This window comes from Hirundo rustica, chromosome 12 (genome assembly GCF_015227805.2).
Source record: "Hirundo rustica isolate bHirRus1 chromosome 12, bHirRus1.pri.v3, whole genome shotgun sequence".
Classification (NCBI taxonomy): Eukaryota; Metazoa; Chordata; class Aves; order Passeriformes; family Hirundinidae; genus Hirundo; species Hirundo rustica.
This window is the reverse complement of record NC_053461.1, coordinates 6856917-6876915: the sequence shown is the minus strand read 5'-3', so window position 1 is coordinate 6876915 and position 19999 is coordinate 6856917. Positions and strand designations below refer to the sequence as shown.

General features: G+C 37.8%; 2 protein-coding genes across 6 annotated transcripts in view; one reads left to right on the top strand and one right to left on the bottom strand.

Moving 5' to 3' along the window:
- CENPP (centromere protein P) overlaps positions 1-19999 on the top strand; it is a 108554-nt gene that overhangs the window by 46579 nt on the left and 41976 nt on the right. The window lies entirely within an intron of this gene.
- Positions 2510-18067, bottom strand: ASPN (asporin). The gene is made up of 8 exons (XM_040076092.2): positions 17797-18067; positions 12349-12619; positions 10940-11052; positions 8380-8593; positions 7894-8004; positions 5551-5644; positions 4291-4429; positions 2510-3725 (listed from the first exon to the last, which is right to left on the bottom strand). The coding sequence occupies exons 2-8, from the start codon at positions 12593-12595 to the stop codon at positions 3528-3530; spliced, it is 1116 nt and encodes a 371-aa protein (XP_039932026.1). The 5' UTR covers positions 12596-12619; positions 17797-18067; the 3' UTR covers positions 2510-3527.

Here is a 19999-nt window from a genome sequence, read left to right as displayed (position 1 = left end):
GAAAATGTGTTTTATTGAAGGTATGTTTTGATTTACATTATATTTGCCACAGCTGATGGTGGAAGTTAAAATAATGATTTAGTAGTATCTTCTATTCTTTAAACTTTTTGTATCTTAAGTTTGCTGCTCTTTGTCTACTAATGCTGCAGTATTCTTTGTATTGCTGTGTTTGAAGTACCTCATTAAGCAAGTGGATATTGGGAAAAGAGGCGAGGAGAAGACTTGGAAAAATGAGACTATTTCATCCCTTGGTAATTCCATGGTGTAGAGCAGGACATAGAACACAGGGTTTAGCAGTACTCAAACAGTACTTCGGTACTCAAACAGGCCCCTCTGCTTAATCGGTGTTTGTGACGTTTGCTGGGCTCTTCCTGTGCTCTAACAGTCTTTGTCATTTATTCTTTGGAATGATTTTTCCTTTTATTTGTAGCAACAATCTGCCACCCTCTGGTGAAATTTGTTAACTGTTGTGTAGGGACTTGGCAGATTTTCAGAAGAGAGAAGCCCTTTTAAAGTTTGAGAATCTTGGATAGAATAAATATTAATTTTTTTAGTAGACAAATGAAGATATTTGTACAAGGAATAAGTAATGAGAAGACTCTTCAAAGCGTTTATATCAAGTTTCTCTTTCTCCCTCTTCCTTTTCCTGTGACATTTGTAGAGAATGTAAAGGTGGAGTTGATTTCTAGTCAGATTTTCTTCTCATCTGCCAATACTGAAATGCCTTGTTCTGTAGGAAGATCACTGAATATCAGTGTGTTGTCATCAGTTAATTACTATTCTGTTAATTGCATTACTGTCCACATTCAGAACCCATTGCTGAAACTGCGTAAGGTGCATTTTATATAATAATATTTTATATCATAATGTTTGTGTGCCACTGACACATCCACCTGGGTCTATGTTAAAGCAAGCCAAAGATGCAAGGTATGGAAATTATTAATTATTGTTACCACAAATGCCGCTGAAGAATGATATCTGAAAATAGTGGAGGGTCATTGAGCATATTTTTTTTTCTCTTAAGTGACAGGTATCCTATCAGTTTGAGGTGTTCTAGGAAATTACTGTTTTTCTCTAAAAATAAAAGCTACAGGAAGTGGTTAAAATGAGCCATTTGATACTTCCCTGCTGTAATGCAAAATTGTCAGTGTCGTTTAAATCACAGATAAACTTTTTTAAACTTCTAAGCCGGCTGAATTTGTTCAGATGATGGTGCAAACCTAAGCAGTTGATAAAATCGTTTAGAGATTATTAAGAATGAGGGTAGAGGTAGTTTCTTCAAAAGTAGTGCTGCATTTTCTTCTGTGAACATTCTATGCATCCATGGGTGCTGACTGGAGAAAGAGTTCCTCAGTCTTGGTGCACGGCCAGAGGAAAGAGTGAGAAGGCAAGAGAGTTTAAGGCTCTGGAAGGATAAGATCAAGATTATGTGGTCTTCTACCTCTGAGGACTTTGCTATATTTTTACAAAGCTTTCCCATTATAGTGGAACTTCAATATCAGACTTAAAATTTGATGAAACTCTTACACAAGTACCTGTAAAGAATTCATAGATTTAGAGATCACAACGCAGTTCCTGTTGTCCATTGCATTAACCCCAATTAGGGAAGGAATTGTTTGCATTCTTTGTTGTGTTTCCTTTTAAACCTTACCAGTGAATTAGTGTAGAATAATGTACTACACAATATTGTGAGTTTGTTCTTTCAGTTAAGCTGCAGAATTGGAATTATCTGCTGGTGTTGACATTGCTGAAATGATGTAACTGGCATAGCAGGAGTGTTTCTGAATGCATATAAATCAGTGATTCATAGAAATGTAATGATTTCTGTTATCTCTTGTATTTGCTAACATTGCATGGGGTTATGGGTTGTTCATGGTACTCTAGGGTGGGGGAGCCTGTCCCTGAGGGCATGCTGGTATTTGCTAGGAAATGCACTCCTTTGAAAGATCTTCAGAAGCCAGGAATAGAAAGATGCTTGATCATCAAGAGAGTTTGAGTTTTGTGTTCTGTTTAGTCTTTTGTTTTCATTCTGCTTTGAAGTGTGTTACAGAATTTCTGTTTGTAAGTATTGTTCTTCAGTAAAAGCCTCCCCTGGTCTGCTCTGCTTCCTCTCTTCACATAGTTTTATGTCTCAGCAGCAGAGGGGTGCTAACAAAATATTAACTACTAGGAGACCAAGCAGATGAAAAGAGCTCAGATATTAGACTTGATGCTTATTGCGTGCTTAGGAGGGTGGTAGGAAAGCTGAGAGATTGGCAATTGGTTGAGTTCTTTGTAGTACTTTATTTTATGAGTCTTTGCTGTTTCCCAAAGGCTTGGTTTTTAACTTTGTGCAAACCAGCAGTGAAAATTACCTGTAAGCTCTGTAGACTGGGAAAAAGGAGCATTAGAGGAGAGAGGAGAGTCACAAAGGTGCTTGGTTGTAATCTGGGAACATTTTGCCGTGAGCTACCCTGTAATAAAGGATACACATGCATGTTCTGTATGTTTATTTAATTTATTTTTAATCCAAATAGCAAATATACCCTAAATAGATATCTGAAATATCCATTTTATACAGTACTGTCAGTATTGAGAGTTCTGTGTGCTGCCCTGCACAGGAAGGGCAGGGCAGGCAAGTTCCAGCTGCTTGTTTTCCGGCATTGGAAGGTACTTCCATTAAGGAGGGATCCTTAACCCGTGTGATGTCAAAATATAAAGAGGAACGGAATAAAGTGAAAAACACGATTACAGTTGTTATAGATAAAAGAAAAACATTTGTGCTGGCCTAAAGGGAGTTTAATAGTCATTCCTATTAAGCTTGAAGCATATGATAAATCTCGAATCCTACTTTTACTGTTCAGACTGCATCCAATTTTGTCAATAGCAAAACATTGAAGGACGTTTTCCTCTTAAAGTTGCAAGGAAAAATTGCCAACAACTTTGAAAGACTTTTCGTCTGTTCTTGATATGAAACTTGCCTTTGTCTCATTTAAAAGATTGTAAGAATGTATTCTAGCTTAGAGACAACTATGTGACAATATTGTAGCTTTTTATTGCATCTTTGCTCATCTTTGCCAAAAACGGCACAAGAAATTTCCCTTGAAGTCTGGTAATTTTTGGGTTTGCAACTTTTCTTACAACATTTGCTGGGAGAGAAGCTGGATCTCTTTTTCCTAACTGTGGAAAAAGTCACTTCCCACATGACTTTTAGGATTTGTTTGAAAGAAAGAATATGTCCAAACGGTGTGATTTAAGGAAGGTATTTAACGTCTATAATAGGAAACATCAAATACAGTTTCCAGTTCCACTTCTAAGAGTCCTTCTGTAAGATATAAAGACTTTTGTTTAAATTATTCAAATGTAGGTTGAACATTGTCAAATAATACAATGGATCCTACTTAACATACTATTTCTAATTAATTACCTCTGAAATAGCAAATACTTTGTAAACGGTTAAATAGCATAAAATCAGCATTTTTCTGCAAATTTCAAGTATTGTAAGACTGATTTGGACAAGTTGCTTTTTGAACCAACCAACTTGGGTCTCACTTGAGGAAATTCCCAAGTTGAACGCTGTTCCTGGCTAAAATGCACCGGAAAGTTGAAGGCTGGACCTCCCAGTACTTGACAGGGTTGTTGAATAGGCTGATGCCACTGTACAGGGCTTTCTTCTTCCTTCGTCCTGTTGGACAGAAATCATTCACTCCCAGTTTGGCGATGTGGTTGGAGTGAAGGAAGACGACCTGCAGCCATAGGGACAGAAAAATACAGGACTGGAATGAGAATGGGGAAAATATTCCTTAGCCATGTGGGTGACTGAAGTTTGCCACAACATCAGTTCCATGCAGACCTTAAGAGTAACAAGAGCTTAAAATTTGTGTTAAATCTTTAACAAAAGTCTTCCTCCTGCTGCAGTCCCTCCCGCAAAGGAAAGTCATATGGCATTTTGTCAGTGTGTTTTTAGAATAATTGGACTCTATTCTTGGGGAGCTTGGTTCTAAAATGCAATTTTATATTATCTTATAGTAAGAATTATAATGATGCAGTATTATGTTCTCATTTCCTGGAAACATTTTTTGAGTGTTGCATTTTGTTGTCCTTTTTTTCCTTTCCTGGAAAGTGTTCCTGCAGTTTGATTTTGTTTATTTCTTTAATAAGCTTTTATCATTTCAGGCTCTCCTGTTAGGAAAGTCGTGGCAAAATATGTGTCAGTTATTTATGCTTTTTGGTTGTGACCTAATCAATGTGACAGTGGAAAGTCAAACAACTCAGAACTCCCAGTGCTGTCTGATAAATTCAGTGTATGACCTGCAGGTATTTCAGGTCGGGTAATCCAGGAGGAACCTTCTTCAGCTTGTTTTTTTCCAGGTGGATTTCACGTATACTCGGAATGTTGGCAAAACTTCCATTTTCCACTTCTTTGATTTTATTATTGCCAAGGCCTAGCCTAGAAATAGTACAAGAACATTTCATTAAAGACTAACTGAGATTCACAATAGCATTGAAGAGGTTTTTGGGTTTTTTAAAGATTGAAATACACAGGAGTAAACACAGGGGGAGAAAAGAACCGGGGGAAGATGATGAAATTTTATCTTTGATAGGAAAAAATCACCACTGATCTAACATAATTTAAATTCCACTTAAGGAAGATTGGCTCACAGCTGTTATCAGCTATCTGACGTAAGCAATTGTTCAGTTTTGCATGCAGCTTTTGTAATTATAGTGGGAAGTGTTTAAATTATAAGTATTGAGCTGCTTGTGAAATAAATCATAACATTTTACCAAGTAGTACAGCTGCAAAGTGTAGTCAGTGCAATAAGTTCTAATAAATACCCAAATAGCAAGTCTTGTCTAGAAAAGCGGTTTTAATATGCAGCTTATTTTTAAAATATGAAGGTTTTTTACAAAGCAGGATGAATTTCTTTCCTATTTCCAGATTTTCCTTACATTTTTTCCTCCAAGGCTTCAGCCTGCTTTGCTCAGATGATTCAGAAGCTGGTGCCATAGGTCAGTCAGAGTTGCTCTTTCTGCCCATCCTGCCATCCCCTTTTTCTCCATTCTTCCCTGATTTCTTCAGAAACTGAATCTGGTATCTAAAGGCAGTTCAGTAATTTTTGTTACCCAGTTCAGTGCTGCTCAGCCATATTTTCAGAGTTCTTGATTGAGCTTTACAAAGAGAACTTCCTTCTCTCCTGTTTCAGTGATATATTCCTTAGAAACACACGTTTTTCTTTAAACCTCACTGCATTTGAAAGCACTTACCAAGTTTTCCTTTACCAGCTTCTGTATTTATGAGAATAAATTTATGAGAATTGAAGAACTCAGGTTGTATTTTGTTCTTATCCTGCTTTTCTGTTGCAGACTGTTGGCAAAATGTGTAATAAGACTAATGTGGGGGTTTGGGGGTGTGTTTGTGTTTCAAAGTTTAGTCTTACTTAGAGCAATTCTTACTAAAACACCTATAATTTTTATTCTCTTTTCTCCCATCAACAAGAGAAATATCAAATAAGAGATCAGTGCTGGGCATGACGTTTTAACAAATAAAGGTATTCAGCCTGGGAATTTTACCTTTGAAGGTCTTTGTATCGGTTAAAATCCTCAAGTTCGATTCCTGTGATCTTATTGTCATCTAAGTGAAGCTCCAGAAGACTGGAGGGTAAATCTGATGAAAAAAATGTACAGTGTGAAAAAAACAAATCAACTTATTTTGGTGGGAACATTTGTTATGTTCCCAAAAGCTTCTTTCCTTTGTGTTTAGAATTGGGTGAAGAATCTCGGGGAGGTTGTCTGCGTCAAAGAAATTGGTATTATGTATAAGTATGTTAATGTTTAAACCAATATAATTTAGTTTAAAATAACTTAAAAAAAAAGAAAAAAAGCTGTGGAAGGAAGGGCATGTTAATTAAGATATATTAGAGTTCCAAAATTTGATAGTTTTTCTGGCTTCCTTTACAACTCTCACGGTAACTTTGTCAAAGATATTAATCCTGTGTTTTGTGCATTTATCTCAGAATCTGTAGTCAAAGCCTGTGGAACCAGGGGCAGGTTTTTGAAAATCTGTAATTTTTTTTCTACACAATGTAGCAGTTGTACTGTCACAGCTGCCAGGATGTGACTGGGAGGAAAGCTTTTGGAGTACTCGAAGAAAAATTGTGGTATTTGATAGCTCTTTCCCATGCCAGAATATTTTCTCTCACGTTTCCAAAAATTCCGAATCCGAACTGCTGGTGAATGGACCAGGAGGTGGCGAATCTTTCCACAACATCCTCTTAGTGAGGGCAAGGAAAGCTCAGCCTGAATTTGCTGCTGCTGGGCTCAGTTTTCCCAGCTTCTGTCTAGATGGCTCCCGACACCGAGCAATCCGCGCTGCTCTCTGGGGCTGGGACAGCGCTGCTCCCGCTGCGCGCGGATCTGAAGGGATGTGGCTGCTTCCCAGCCTGCCTTTATTCCACTTGGAATAAAGTTGGTTTGTTTGGGCTTCGTTCCAGTTTGCTTTCCAGCTGGCAGTTCCGGGTGCCTGAGTGACAATAACCACAGGGAAGGCCACCCCACCTGTCCACTGCACGTTTTTAGTACATTTTACATTTAGTACATTAGTACACATTTTATTAGCTACATGTTTTTAAACCTTTGTGCCATTATAGCGTTTGCAGAGAGAAACATCTACAAACTCAGTTTGCATTTCTGGTGAATGAGTTCACTGTGAAATCTATTTGGTTTGTTTATGTATCTGACACCATATTTTGGACCTTATGCTGTGGGTCTTTATAGATTTCTCCGTAACAAAGACAAAATTGGAATGATTTTAAGTTGGGTGTTTTTGTGCTAAGTGACAGGAACTGCTACTGGATTGTTTTGGGGTTTTTTGTGTTAGGAAGCATTACCATAGTCAGACAGAGGCTTTCTGATCTTAAAGTTATCTGAACAATTGGGGTGAGTTGGTTTTGGTTATTGTTGGGGGTTTTTTAGTGTTCTCTTCTACAGGGATCCTTCTGTATATCTATACATATATGTATATATACACACACACACAGGAAAAGATTAATAAGAAACAAGTTCTTTATCTGCATGATCAGCAATAAATACAGGGCCAACATTTAGTTTCCCTATGAGTTAAAGCATAGAACACAGTGTTTTGCTTTGTTTCCTTCCTTTTTCTCTTGGCTAGAGTTTTGAGTGGTTGAAAATCATGAGAATTTGGTTCAAGACCACACTGACCTGCAGAAAAAGCAGGTGGAATGTTGTACCGAACTCCTTTATGCTACATTTGTGTGTGTGGAGGTCAGTGATTTCTTAAATTAGTGTTTTAATTTTTTTTATCTCCAAATTACAAGATTGGGGGGGGTTATATGAAAAAGTTATTTGATTTTTTAGTATATTATAGTGAATTTAATTAAATATTAAAATTAAGTTTTACTTAACAAAACTACATTGAACATTGTATTTGAGGTACAGTGTGACTTGAAATACTAAAAATCAAATTTAGAAATTTTGGAGTTAAATTTTAAAACTGTAAAGGAAGTGGGATTTCTGCATCCCTTATGGCCCTGATCAAATATTGGGGAGTTTATCCTTTCTCTGTCGTGATTTTTGGGAGGTTGATGTGGGAAAGGCATGAAGTGACATGAAGTTATGAATTTCTTTGTATTGTTCCTCCTGAGGCAAGTGTCTGGGCATTCTGTGAGAGGATGGAGGGAGAAAGTGGGAGAGGAAGCCTCTGTGCACTGTTTGTGTATGAACTCTTCTGGGATGGGGAATTGGAGACTAAGTTCAAAAAGAAAAGGTAGGAGGTGGGTTGGTAGTAATAAGAATGCAAAACAATTTGTGAATTTAATAATCCTTCAGATGCTAAAGCCTTTTATTGAGGAGTATCTTGATGTAAGTAAACTAGAAAAGGGAAGGCATACCTACCTTTAGGGATTGACGTTAACTTCGCCTCTGCAATCCGTATGTGGTAGATATTTACCCCTTCGAAAGCCCCTGGCTCTATTCCATCATTGTTAAGAGGATTTGCACTCATTTCTGCCCAAGGGGGAAAAAGAAAAGCATTTATGGCGTAGGAATTTTGTGTAGGTTAGGCTAAGTTATAAAGAGCTGGTTTAAATTTATGATTGCTGATATTCTAAGCACGCTGATATTAATGTTCAGTTTTGATTCTGTTCTGAGGGGTGTCACAGCTCTCAATGAATTAAGGCTGTGTTACTTGGCTTGCAGGATTATCCAGAACTTGACCTTTGTAGCAACTTCATATAGAAACTCAATTGTGGAGGGTATTCCCACAGCATGGATATGTCTTTAAGAGGAAACTGTGCCTTGGGGAAATGTTTGACTGGAAATGATGTATGATATATTCCATTTTTGGTGAAGATATTTTCTGTTCTACTTAATTAGACTTACCTAAAACATGTAGAGACTTCATTCCTTTGAATACATCCTTAGGGATTTTCTTAACCTTATTAGCATGAATTCTGAGCTCTGCCAGAGTTCTGGGTAGGTTTGTTGGGATCTCTGTCAGTTGGTTGTGGGACAAATACAGTCTTCGTAGCCTCTTTGTTGGTTGAAAGGCTTTGGGATGGATCTTGTATATTTTATTGTTGTTCAAAGCCAATGCCTGTGAGAGATGGAAAGAGCAACAGAAAGCTTTCTTTATCCAGGACTGTTATGACTATTAATTTGGAGTCACGGATTTGATATGCAATTAAGCAATTAAGTGTTTAAAATATTTTATTTTTCCATCCTACCAAACTTTCAGCACTTTGTAGATGCTTTGGGCATTTCAGTTGCTTGTGAAAAACAAAGAACCTGAAAGCTGGAGCACTAATCAGAAGGTAGATCTGACGAGGTGCCAATGGATCATGAGAATTGGCAAAATAATATGTTTGTATTCATATATTTTGTGGGATTGTATGGGGGTTATATACTTGGTTGCTGTTGTTCCTTAATGCAGACAAATTCTCAAAACTCAGAATTTCATCTTTTATTTCAACATAGTGCTGCAAAATAAAAGTGAAGGTTTTAATGTGAGTTTCTTACATGTTAGTGTCTGTATATGACACATGAATTTATATTTTATTTGTCATTTCCAGCTCCTTTGAATTTCAGTCTCTCTTCTGTATAGTCTTTTGGGGGCAACTTTTTCCTCATTGCTATGTGTTATCAGAGAACTTGTAATGAGTTACTGGAGACAACAAAATGAAATATCTGAAATGATTTTGCATGTCAAATCACATCTCTGAATTTCCATACTTAAACTATTCATTTCTGTTCCTTTTTTATTTCTTGGAGTTATCTCTTCTCAGGAATTGTGCAAGGAAAAAAAACAGTAAATCAAACAAGATTTTTTTTTTCCCAGAAAAAAATGAGGTTAGCTCAAGGAAATAAACAGGAAATGCTCATTCCTAATCCATGTTGCCATCTGTGCCTTTGCTAAGCAGACTCCAGGACCGAGCCAAGTTGTACAAAGTAAACTTTGCTCTCCATGAAAATGTTGTTCAGCCTCGCCACAAATGAACCAAGGAGAAAAAGCAAAGCAGCTCAGAGTCCTCAGCGATCACGTAATTAAGTGGTGACTCTGGTCTATAATGTGGTGATTACTGATTGATTCCAGTGGCTTTCTCAGTCATTGGGGGATAAGAGACTCTTAGATCTTTTACACAGAATATAAACCACAGTTTGTGCATTTACCCTTTGCTTGCTGCTAAGACCATTCTGCACCCAGACACAAGAAAATAGGAAATGCTTCATTGCCAGCTCTGAATTTATATAGTTCCTGTTTTCTCTGTCGTGTCTTAGGCCATAATAATTAACAAGCTCATTCATAAACAGATCTGGTAAATTTTTGGATTTTGCTCAGAAGCCAAATATGACTGAAAGCATTTGTTTTATAGAATCACAGAATTATTTGGGGTTGGCAGGGGGGCCTTAAAGCCCGTCCAGTGCCACCCCCTACCATGGGCAGGGACATCTTCCAGTACCCCAGGCTGCTCCAAGTCTCATCCAACCTGGCCTTGGGCACTTCCAGGGATCCAGGGGCAGCCACAGCTGCTCTGGACACCCTGTGCCAGGGTCTCACCACCCTCACAGGGAAGAGTTTCTTCCTAACGTGTTAGGAATGGTCCTTATGTTAGTTTATTGTGTGTCTCCTGTCTTTCTAATGGAGCATAGAATGTAATTAGTTTGCTATAAGTTATGGAACAGATTTTGGTTATAGAGTGAAAATTTTAAAATGGTCAGTATTTGTTAGTGGAACTAGATCTGGATGCTGGATCTAGGGTGACATCCAATAGAAACAAATATTTTAAAGCAGATTTAATCTACTTCCCAATCCTCTGAGACTCTCATTTCCTTTCATCATAAGAAAGGATTATTGTGTACTGTAAACATCTAGGTTTATCCGTTTACCAGTGCTGTTTGTTTCAAAGCCTGTCCCTACATGCATGGTTGAGCATGGTAACAAACGAAGAGTAGAGGCCCTGACTTTTTCAGTAATTCAGTGTTTCTCTGTTTTCCGTTCAGGTCAGTTGGATTTGTAGCATTTGTTTCAGTGCTGTATGTGTTAGCCCTATGTTCTGTTCTTTTGAAAATACCCTCAAAAATATCACTGCAGTTCTCCTCTGAGATTAAATTCTTTCTGCTATCTTCCATCTAAGCAGGTAAAAAGGATCACTTGCCTTGCAGCCTTTAAAATGTAGGGAATGTTTCTGTGCATGCTAAGAACTGAAAAACCTTGAGAATCTTTTTGGTTAGATGTATATGGTACATTTTCTGGATGTTGTAGAAAGTAGTTCTTATGGCTCAAAGGTATTTGCTTCTTACTATGTGGGAGCAGTCAAATATGCAGGCATTGGACTATTTTTATCTATATTATTGGAGAAGGAAATACCATTTATATTTTTAAAGGATCTAAATATTTCAGATTGCTAACTAAGATTTCAAACTTGGGAAATAGCAAGCTTACATAAAGTGATGTGAGTCCTTGGAGATCGTTTTCCTTGACCTCTTTGATTTTGTTGTTTTGAAGGTCAATCATACGAGTATCTGGCGGGATGTTGCGAGGAATTGATGTCAAACCTACATAAGTATGTGACATAAACAGAAACATTATGTGCTGTATGTAAGTCCAAAGAAATTAACTGCCAAACATCAAAACAGAATAAGATTGTTGATGAATATGGTGAGGGAGAAAATATGAACAGCCAAAAGCAAAAGGTAGAAGGGAATTTTTGATAGTGGGAAAAAGCTAACAATGTTAGAATGTGCCACAAACATGTGCAATGTTTTGGGAGGAATTGCTTCTGCCCCAACCATGAAAACTAAATCAGGACTGCTCTTTGTGGACTCTGCATCTCTGAAATAATCCTCAGAGCTCAGGTTGTCCTATGGGGCGACTGGAGAAAGGATCCCTCAGAAATCCAGGGCAGTGAGGAACAGGGCTGTGGATTCAGGGTTCTCTGTTTAGTGCTCAGTGCTCCTTTGGACCACTGCTCTGCTCTGTCCATGGCACTGGGGCAGCTGCTGAGGATTCATTCAGGTCATGGTGGAGCTGAGAAACCTGTTCTTGGTGTGGGCAAAGGAAGGTCTCCACTGCCAGCACTTCTGTCCCAGTACCAGAAATCATTAACATAAATCAGTACCAGTAGCATTAATCCCCCAACCCAGTTTCTGTTCAGTTTCAAGCCCACTGCAGTTCAGGCCGTCTGAGATCCTGAATCAGTAGAAAAGACTCAACAGGGACAGTAACTTTCTTTTGAGTGGAAATGCAGATGCGTGAAATGCTAAGTGCTGTCCAATTTGTTAACAGTTATTCTATAATTAATAGATTGCAGTTATCTAAAGATGAAGTCTGTTAATGTGAGATTTTTCTACATGTGAACTCATGTAAAGTGGTTTGAAATCTATAGACCAGATACATTAACCACAGTTTGCTGATGTCAGCAAAAGTTTGATTCCTTAATAATAACAGATTTTTAAAACCCCAGCAATTTATATTTGGGGAGACACGAGGAGTCCAGGATGAAGTTTAGGAAGGTGGCAGGCTGTGATGAGAACAAATGTCGTTGTTGCTGTGCTAGTTGTGGGAGCACAGTGCTTTGACCGCCTTGAATCATAGGATAATTTCAGTGAGCACTAACTCAAATTGGCACAATTAATACTGAATTCACTTTTAGGGACTGGGATGTACCTGCAGCACTGACAGGAGCACATTTGTCTTTAGCTAAACTGTCACCAAGGATGCTCACTTTGGTGGAAGTTAAGCTGAAGGAATACTTTGCATCCCATTTATGTGCCCGCATAATAATTCATCTTTTAAAAGACAAATCCTCCAAAGGAGAATCCAGTGGAGAACAGACACAAATTCATTCTTACCCAGGTCAGAGCAATGGACAACTCTCACATAGCACTGGCATCCAAAGGGGCATGTTGGGAACAAATCAAAAGGAATTAGTGGTAGAATGGGTTCTGTGGTTGGAAATAGAGAATTGTCATCATCGTCATCATCGTCGTCATCTTCCATATCTTGGAGCATCATATTCTTTAGTGTAAAATACGAAGGGCCAGTGAGAGATTTGGCAGAGCACAAAGCCAAGAAGAGAAGGAGTGTGTATTCTTTCATATCTTCTTAATCAGAATAACCAGCCTTGGAAAGTGAACAAATGAACAAGAAAATAAACACCAGAATCAGTGAATAGGGAACAAAATGGTCTGTTGTCAATACCGAGGTTTAATTAGTATATGAAGGATGAAGTATATAAAAATATTTAAATATAAATCAATACTATAATATAACACATAATCTTAAATTCATTAGGCATTAATGTAATATCAAAGTATTTTAGTTTAGTTTACAAATAATATCATCATTTACTTCAAGCTTTGAAGTGGAATTTTTGTAGTAAACTTTGCCAGAACTTGGAATATGATTCATTTTATTTGTTCTCAGTGAAAAATATTTTTAGTGGGATACATTGGCATATGTGCGTTGCTTACAAAATTGGGAAGTACTTGATTAGTAGTGCATAAAATGCACTCAGTGAGATACCTACTAAACACTCAGTGCTCCACTCCCTAAATTAACTTTAATTAAACTCTTCCTAGTCTAATCTGAAGTTTTCAATCCTGACAACAGCTTTTCCTGTGTTCCAGTCATTTGTTTGTTATTGCCATTCTTAGAAGTTCACCTCTCCATGTAAACACATCTCACAGAATTGTAGAATCCCAGAATACTTTGGGTTGGAAGGGACCTTTAAAGATCATCTCATTCCACTCCCTGCCATGGGCAGGGACACCTTCCACTGTCCCAGGCTGCTCCAAGCCTCATCCAGCCTGGCCTTGGGCAGGGATCCAGGGGCAGCCGCAGCTTCTCTGGGCACCCTGTGCCAGGGCCTGCCCACCCTCACCAGGAAGGATTTCTTCCCAATATCCCATCTAAATCTGTTCCCTGCCACTGTGAAGCCATAACCCCTTGTTCTGTCACTCCAGGCTCGTGTAAAAAAAAAAAATCCCTCTCTTTCTTGTTAGCTCCTTCAGGGACTGGAAAGCCACAATTCAGTCACCCCAAAACTTCTCTTTTCTAGGCTGAACAAACCTAATTCTCTCTGACTTCTTTTTCAGGAGGGCTCTTTTCTCTGAGAAGGACTTGAGTGTTAGAAATCCATGTCAGTGGAAATCAGTGACTTAAATTACATCCAGCACAAAAGCTAAAATCTGGTAGTCTTGTGTGTGAATTTTTTGATAAACGTAGGTTGGGGCTTTTCTGTTTGGTGGGGTTTTTTTCCCTTGCTCCTACAAAACTAGGTGCAGAGGAGAATGGAGGTAGTAAGAATTGCCCCAGAATGCAGCAAACTCCGAGAAAATGTTGTAGATTCATCCCTCAGCTCAATATTGTTTCCCTCCAAAGCCCAATTCCAGAAGTCATTTGGAACTGAAAATGTGTTCCACAAACCAAGAGAGGCTGCAGGGAATTTTATTGTGCGTGTCCTGTTGATAAAAGTGTTCCAATTTAGACTATCATAGGCCTCTTTAAGGAAATACTAAACAGGAACAATTCTTGTATGATCACCTAATTAAAAGCTTGCTGATCGCTTTGGAGATGAAAAATGCCTTTATGTAGGCATGTTGTCATTGGTCCTCCATTGCAGGAAAAGGGGTGCTCTGGTTTCTACTGTGGTTTGACTTGGCTTATTCAAAATAAGATCTTGTTTGTACCAGTTTTTTCTGTGCAAAGTCATTTTATTGTTTATTTGAGGGGGTTCATAACAGTATTAAATGCAAATATCTTTTGCATACCTTGCTGCTCCTGTATCTGTGTCTGTTTCAGGGAGTTTAAAAAGAAGAAAACAAACAGTCTTCAGATAACATAAAAAGAAAATGTGACATCTTTCCCCCAAATATAAGTCCAAAATCAGAATCACAAAGTACTTTGTATCCTGTAGGTAAGCAACATATAGCTGAATTTCATTTCCCATAATATTTTGGTTGCATACCCATTTGGCTAGGGCATGTATTTTTACTGATGTAACAATCTCTTGAAAGAGTTTTCATGTATGTTTTTCCCATATATATTCCTTTGTGCTCAAAATAATGTTCTCTTGCAGTGCTCCTAGAAAGAATTTTGTGGTTGTTCTTGCAATCCCTTACAATGTCTGTCCCTGAAAGACTCTTTGAGTATAAACAATGCTGGGAAGAAGGTGTGGAACCTCTGTTTGGTTTTTTGGAGAGAATTGTCATCTCTGGCTGTGCACCTTTGGAATATTTGGCCTTTTCAGTCTTTTATTTCAGCTTCAGGAAAAGGCCAAAATCTTCACTATTTCAGTCATACCATCAATTAAGAGATGAGGAGTTGGAATTCTTTCAGCCTTCCAAGTTCTCCTTGTTCTTGGACAAGCAGTTTAATGGCTGGGCTGTCACACGTAGGCTCTCAGGCTCTCTGTTCTTCCCTGGCAGTTTAGGTGCTAAGTGATAAAATGCTCTGTGGTTTATCCAGTCATGAGACACTATCTCCATATGTAGGATATCGAGTGTGATGATGTCTTGGGACGTGGACATACCAAGACCCTGCTGACTTCAATTTGAGAGAGACACTGGCTGTGTAGTTTCACTAGATCTAAAAGACAAACTTGGATGTATGTTCCTAAAATGTTCTTTTGGATCTGGTGCTAGGAAGTTCTCTTATGAAACAACTTAAAAATCTGGTCCCACACTTGCATCTGTAGCAAATGGATTGCATATTTCCTTTCACATAGCCAAAAATTAGGATATCAAAGTATTAAAAGATGGAGGCTGTGATTGGAGTAGTGGCCAATTTGAACTCTTGAAAAACATGTGTTGCTCACAGAGTTCTTGAAAAGTAGTGTTGAAATGTGTCACTGATGACATACATTGGTTCTGTGAGTTACATCTCTTTAAAACAAGTCTTTTTATGTAAGGAAACCTGAGCTGTGATTTTTTTTTTTTAATTTATTTTAAAGCAAAAAGTCCTTGCTTCATCTTCCCATTTTGCCCTTAGGAAATAGTTATTAGCTTTGTAGTTAGGAATGATCATCAAGCTTGACTCTGGGTTTACATTGGCCAAAGAATGGATCCTAAAGGACTGAGTTTTATGAAGATGTGGGGATGGTTCTTTCCTGCCTGAGGTTTTGAATTTCCCAGTAAATAGGTGCTGATACGACTCTGTAAAAATGCCCTGATTCTGCAGCTCTTCTCAAGGGACTTATACAAACTTTCTGCATGCTTAAAACTTCAAGAATAAGAGAAGTAAAAGAAAGTCTAGAATCTGAGATCCTAGTGATATTTCGGAAAACACTGTCATAAAGATTTTATGAAATATTGTTTCAGAAGGTATAGATAGGCACAGCTGTGGTAATGGTCCCCTGCTGCCACTTGAGCCTGACTGTGCTCCCAGGTGCTCCTTGCCAGCTCTCTGGTACCAGCTCTTCCTCTCAGGCTGTTCACCGGGCTGGTTGAACTCACTACACCAGCACAAAACTAATGTGAACAACAAAACTCCATCATGTTCTTTTCATGTGAAGAAACTGAGTCAGCTTAGAGTACCAGAACCAGCACAAAAGAAAGGGTGGAACAGCCTGGTTGACAGGGCTGGAACATTTAATGGAAAGAGAAGGAAGGAGGAGTGATGGGGGAGCCATTCCTGACATATTCAAGCTGTTAGACAGGCTGAAATGCTCTGAGCAGCTGGTTGTCACTTGGACAAAGCCTGGCTTTGTCCATTCTTGTTTTAACAGACCAGAACACTGAGAATGAGTCTGACAAAGCTCCATTCAAGCTCCGTTGCACCTTCTTTACATCACTCCTTCTTACCCTTCAGCACAAAAAGCTTTTGAGTAGCACCTTCTCCCCGGAACATCAGCCACCCAAGGTGAGGTGACAATGTGGAGAGTGTACTTCACATGGAGAGATGCTCTAAGGTGCTTTCCTGAGGTAACTGTCCAAAAATCACTGCACTGGTTGGTTGGGACACACTTATCCTCACTAACATGGTCATCTATACCCAAACTCATATTGCCAAACAATACATGGAATACAGACATTTTTAATGCCATTAGTTATAATTTATGAATAATTAAATGCAGGTGATGTCACAGTATAATTTAATATAATTGAAACCCCTTAGATTTTATGTGGAAAATTCTCGTATTTCTGTGATGTGAAAATTCTAAACATGAGTTATGGGAAGAAAATCCCTTTCAGTGGGAGCAGAAATTGTGTTGTTAGCATGGGATGAGTGCATAGAGACCCAGCAACAAATAACTCTGAATTGCCTGGCAGCTGCAAACCAGTCCAGCAACATGAACTTTGCTGCCTTATCAGTTATGATACTAAAGGACTTTATGTATTAAGTTAAAAAGACTCTAAGTTATATTTAGAAATCTCTTCTGTTACTGGTATACAGAGACAAATTTCCCATGGCATTGTTTCTGAAAAGGAAAGGTTTAAATGACCCTGTGGTGGTCTTTGCAGACGCAAAGAAAACCCCTGTGCTCATTAACACAAATCATTGCTCTGTGCACAGATTTTGTCCAAAGAAAGGCAAGACCATAACTGTTTTGAAATCTATATTTAAAAATAGTTCTGGTTCTATTAGTCACTGTCCCATTCCAGAAATAAAAGGAGTTTGTTTAACTCTTTATCTACTCCATTGACTTACTGAAATTACTGAAGAAAAACAGGAGGAAGGTTTTCTATTAATAATTCTAGTAATAAGATTACTATAGAATTGTCTGTTGTCAGAAATAGTCCAATACTGAAGTTGAGCAGTACTAATTAAGAGGACTGTTTACAAAATAAGTTGTGTTTACAGAGTATTTACTTTTTATGGGGAGCTGCTTGACTCTTGTTATTGAATGATCTATGAAAACTTTTAGGTTGTAGCTCATCCACAGTTCGTTCTTTCCTAGGTTGTTTTTAATTACTTTGCTGATATGTACTTAAAAAACCCCACCAACCTGAATACCAAATTACAGAAAGTTAACACTGAGTTGTTACTGTAAGAGCTGCTGGTATTGTAGAGTAGATTTTCATAGATGGTTAGAACTGAGAAAAAGTGTTATGGTCAATTGTAACATTTTTCTGACATGTCTTTGATAGTTAAATAATCCACTATACCTTTATTTGTTTTCCAGTTCACATGTAGTAAACACAGAAGTATTTCAGCTGCAAGTAAGCTTTCAAATGTTCTATTTAAAAAGTGGCATTTCTAATTCTAAATTATCTGATATCATTAATCTGCACATCATCACTGACAAGCTTAACTCCTTGCTGCTATTTCTATAGAATAGGTATTCAAACTGGACATACCTTGCAGGTTTGGAAGTTCTTCCGGAAGCACTGAGATAATCCACCTAAGGTCCTTATGTCCAGTTATTTCATATTACCAAAAAAATAAGGAAAAAGGAAGAGTTAGAGTTCTGTGAAATGAAAAGCATGTAAAAAGAAAAAGTCCACTTCCAAGCTTCGTGATCCTTCTGGCACTGTGGGTGATACCAGAGTAAAGTGCTGCTTCAGATTAGCCCATCTTAGTACTGAAGAATGATATTAAGGCGACTTGTTACCAACTCATATGTTTTTCATCACTGCCTGTATTAGAGCCAAAACTTCTGGCTTAACTCTAGACGTCTAGTGGAAGACTTTCTAAAACCTGTAGTTTAATAATAGTTGACATCAGGCCATTGGAAGTACAGTGAGGTCCATTTCAGGTCATTCCTGCTGTGGAATTCCACTTATTTATGATTTCACTAGCCTTTATTCTTTTAAAAGTGTGACTTGAATAAAACCATAAAACTTCAGCCAGTGGCAAAATAAACCAGTAGCCTGCAGTGACCTGCAGGCTGCCAAACCCTTCTAAAGTTAGAAAATTAGGATTTTATTGTGTTGCTATGTATAAATTTTAGCTCTGCTTTCAGGAGGCAGCAGTCTGGCTGGGGACAATGGTTCAAGAATGTAAACTGTAGATCAGGTTTTTAATATAGCTAATCTCAGTCTCTTTTGTGTGGGAAATAAAGCATATCTGTTAATTAAAACACAGACAATATTTGCAGTATTCTGTGATTGCAATTGTGGGTTTGAAACCAAGTCTTTGAGAAAGTGCCCTGTTACAAAGTTTGTACTGACTAGCACATCACAATATTTAGAAACTGGGTTATTCTTTGTTTACCTTTCCTAGGCCTCTGTTTATGTAAACTTCAAAAATGTTTAATTAATAGAGTTTACCTAAAGCAAGTTTCATAGTCAGGGAAGCACTTTGTGCCTTTAAATTTACAATACATTATACCCAGTTCCATGCACATCTGACTTCATCTGTTTCTTTAATTAGCTCCTTTCTGTGTTAAAAGTCTGGTCTTGCATTGAAAAAAAAAAAAAAACCCCTGGAAATTTTACTTGGGATTTTTTTTTTTTAATTTTATTTTACATGTAATGTGCTGTTTGCAAAATGCCTGTACAAGTTGCATAATAGTTATTTTGTCTACTGTTACTTTCTTAAGCATGAGAAGGATTCTGTGCCAAAAATTAAAACTTTAGGGTTGTGATATGTGATATCAATGAAGACAAGACTTGTGTTACCTGCAGCATCACTTTTGATGTGTTCCAGTTCCAGCAGCACAGATGGATGATGATAAAGAGTCTCTCTCTATCACTTTTCCCAAGGAATAAAATTACAATTTCAAAAGCAATCACATTCCCACAGAAAAATCTAAAGGATGATCTTAAGCTTTTTTGAAATCTCAAATTGCATATATCTGCATTCTCTTGCCTGCTTGTAGAAACCAAAGCTTCCTGAGTAAACACTCCCCTGTGTTTTGAATAGCTGGGTTTGGATGGGTTTACTTGAGGAAATTAGTATTAAATTGCTGTTTTAAAAAACCCTCCAGCATTTTCTTGGCTGTTTAACAGAAGAGAGCAGAGCCTGAGGGTTGTGATATAAATGTACTGGTTTCTTTTTTCACTTAGTTCAGTAGCAAAGTCTTGAATCAGCAGTTTCGGCTCACCCTGGTTTTGCAGCAAACTACTCTTGAGGTTTAGTAACATCTCAATTTTGGATGAATACTCAGGGTTTTTATTATTATTTTCTCTTTTTAGTTGATTCTGGTGGTAGGAACACATTCCTATGTCTATAAAGTTTGTCATAGCCAATTACATAATGAAGACAACACACAGAGTGGTAGTATCTGGAAAAAATATAACATTCTTTCCCTAAAGTGGATTATCAATCAATTTTGTCCAGTATATAGTATCAGTAGGGCAGAAATAAATATAGCTCACATGCTGTTCTTGTGATGCAACTGCTTAATATCTCAAGACATAGATCCAATATTTTGATGTGACTGTAATTGCAGTCTAAGGTAAAAGGCCCAGAAATCACCTTCTCAGCTCTCTTGACTACTCAGTTCTGAACTCCAAATTTTACTCTCCCACAGCAGGACTTAAAACTTAACCAGTGGTTCTCAATCCACTTTATGAGCCTATTTTTTTAAATGTTTGCAGCACATTTTCAATGTCTCAG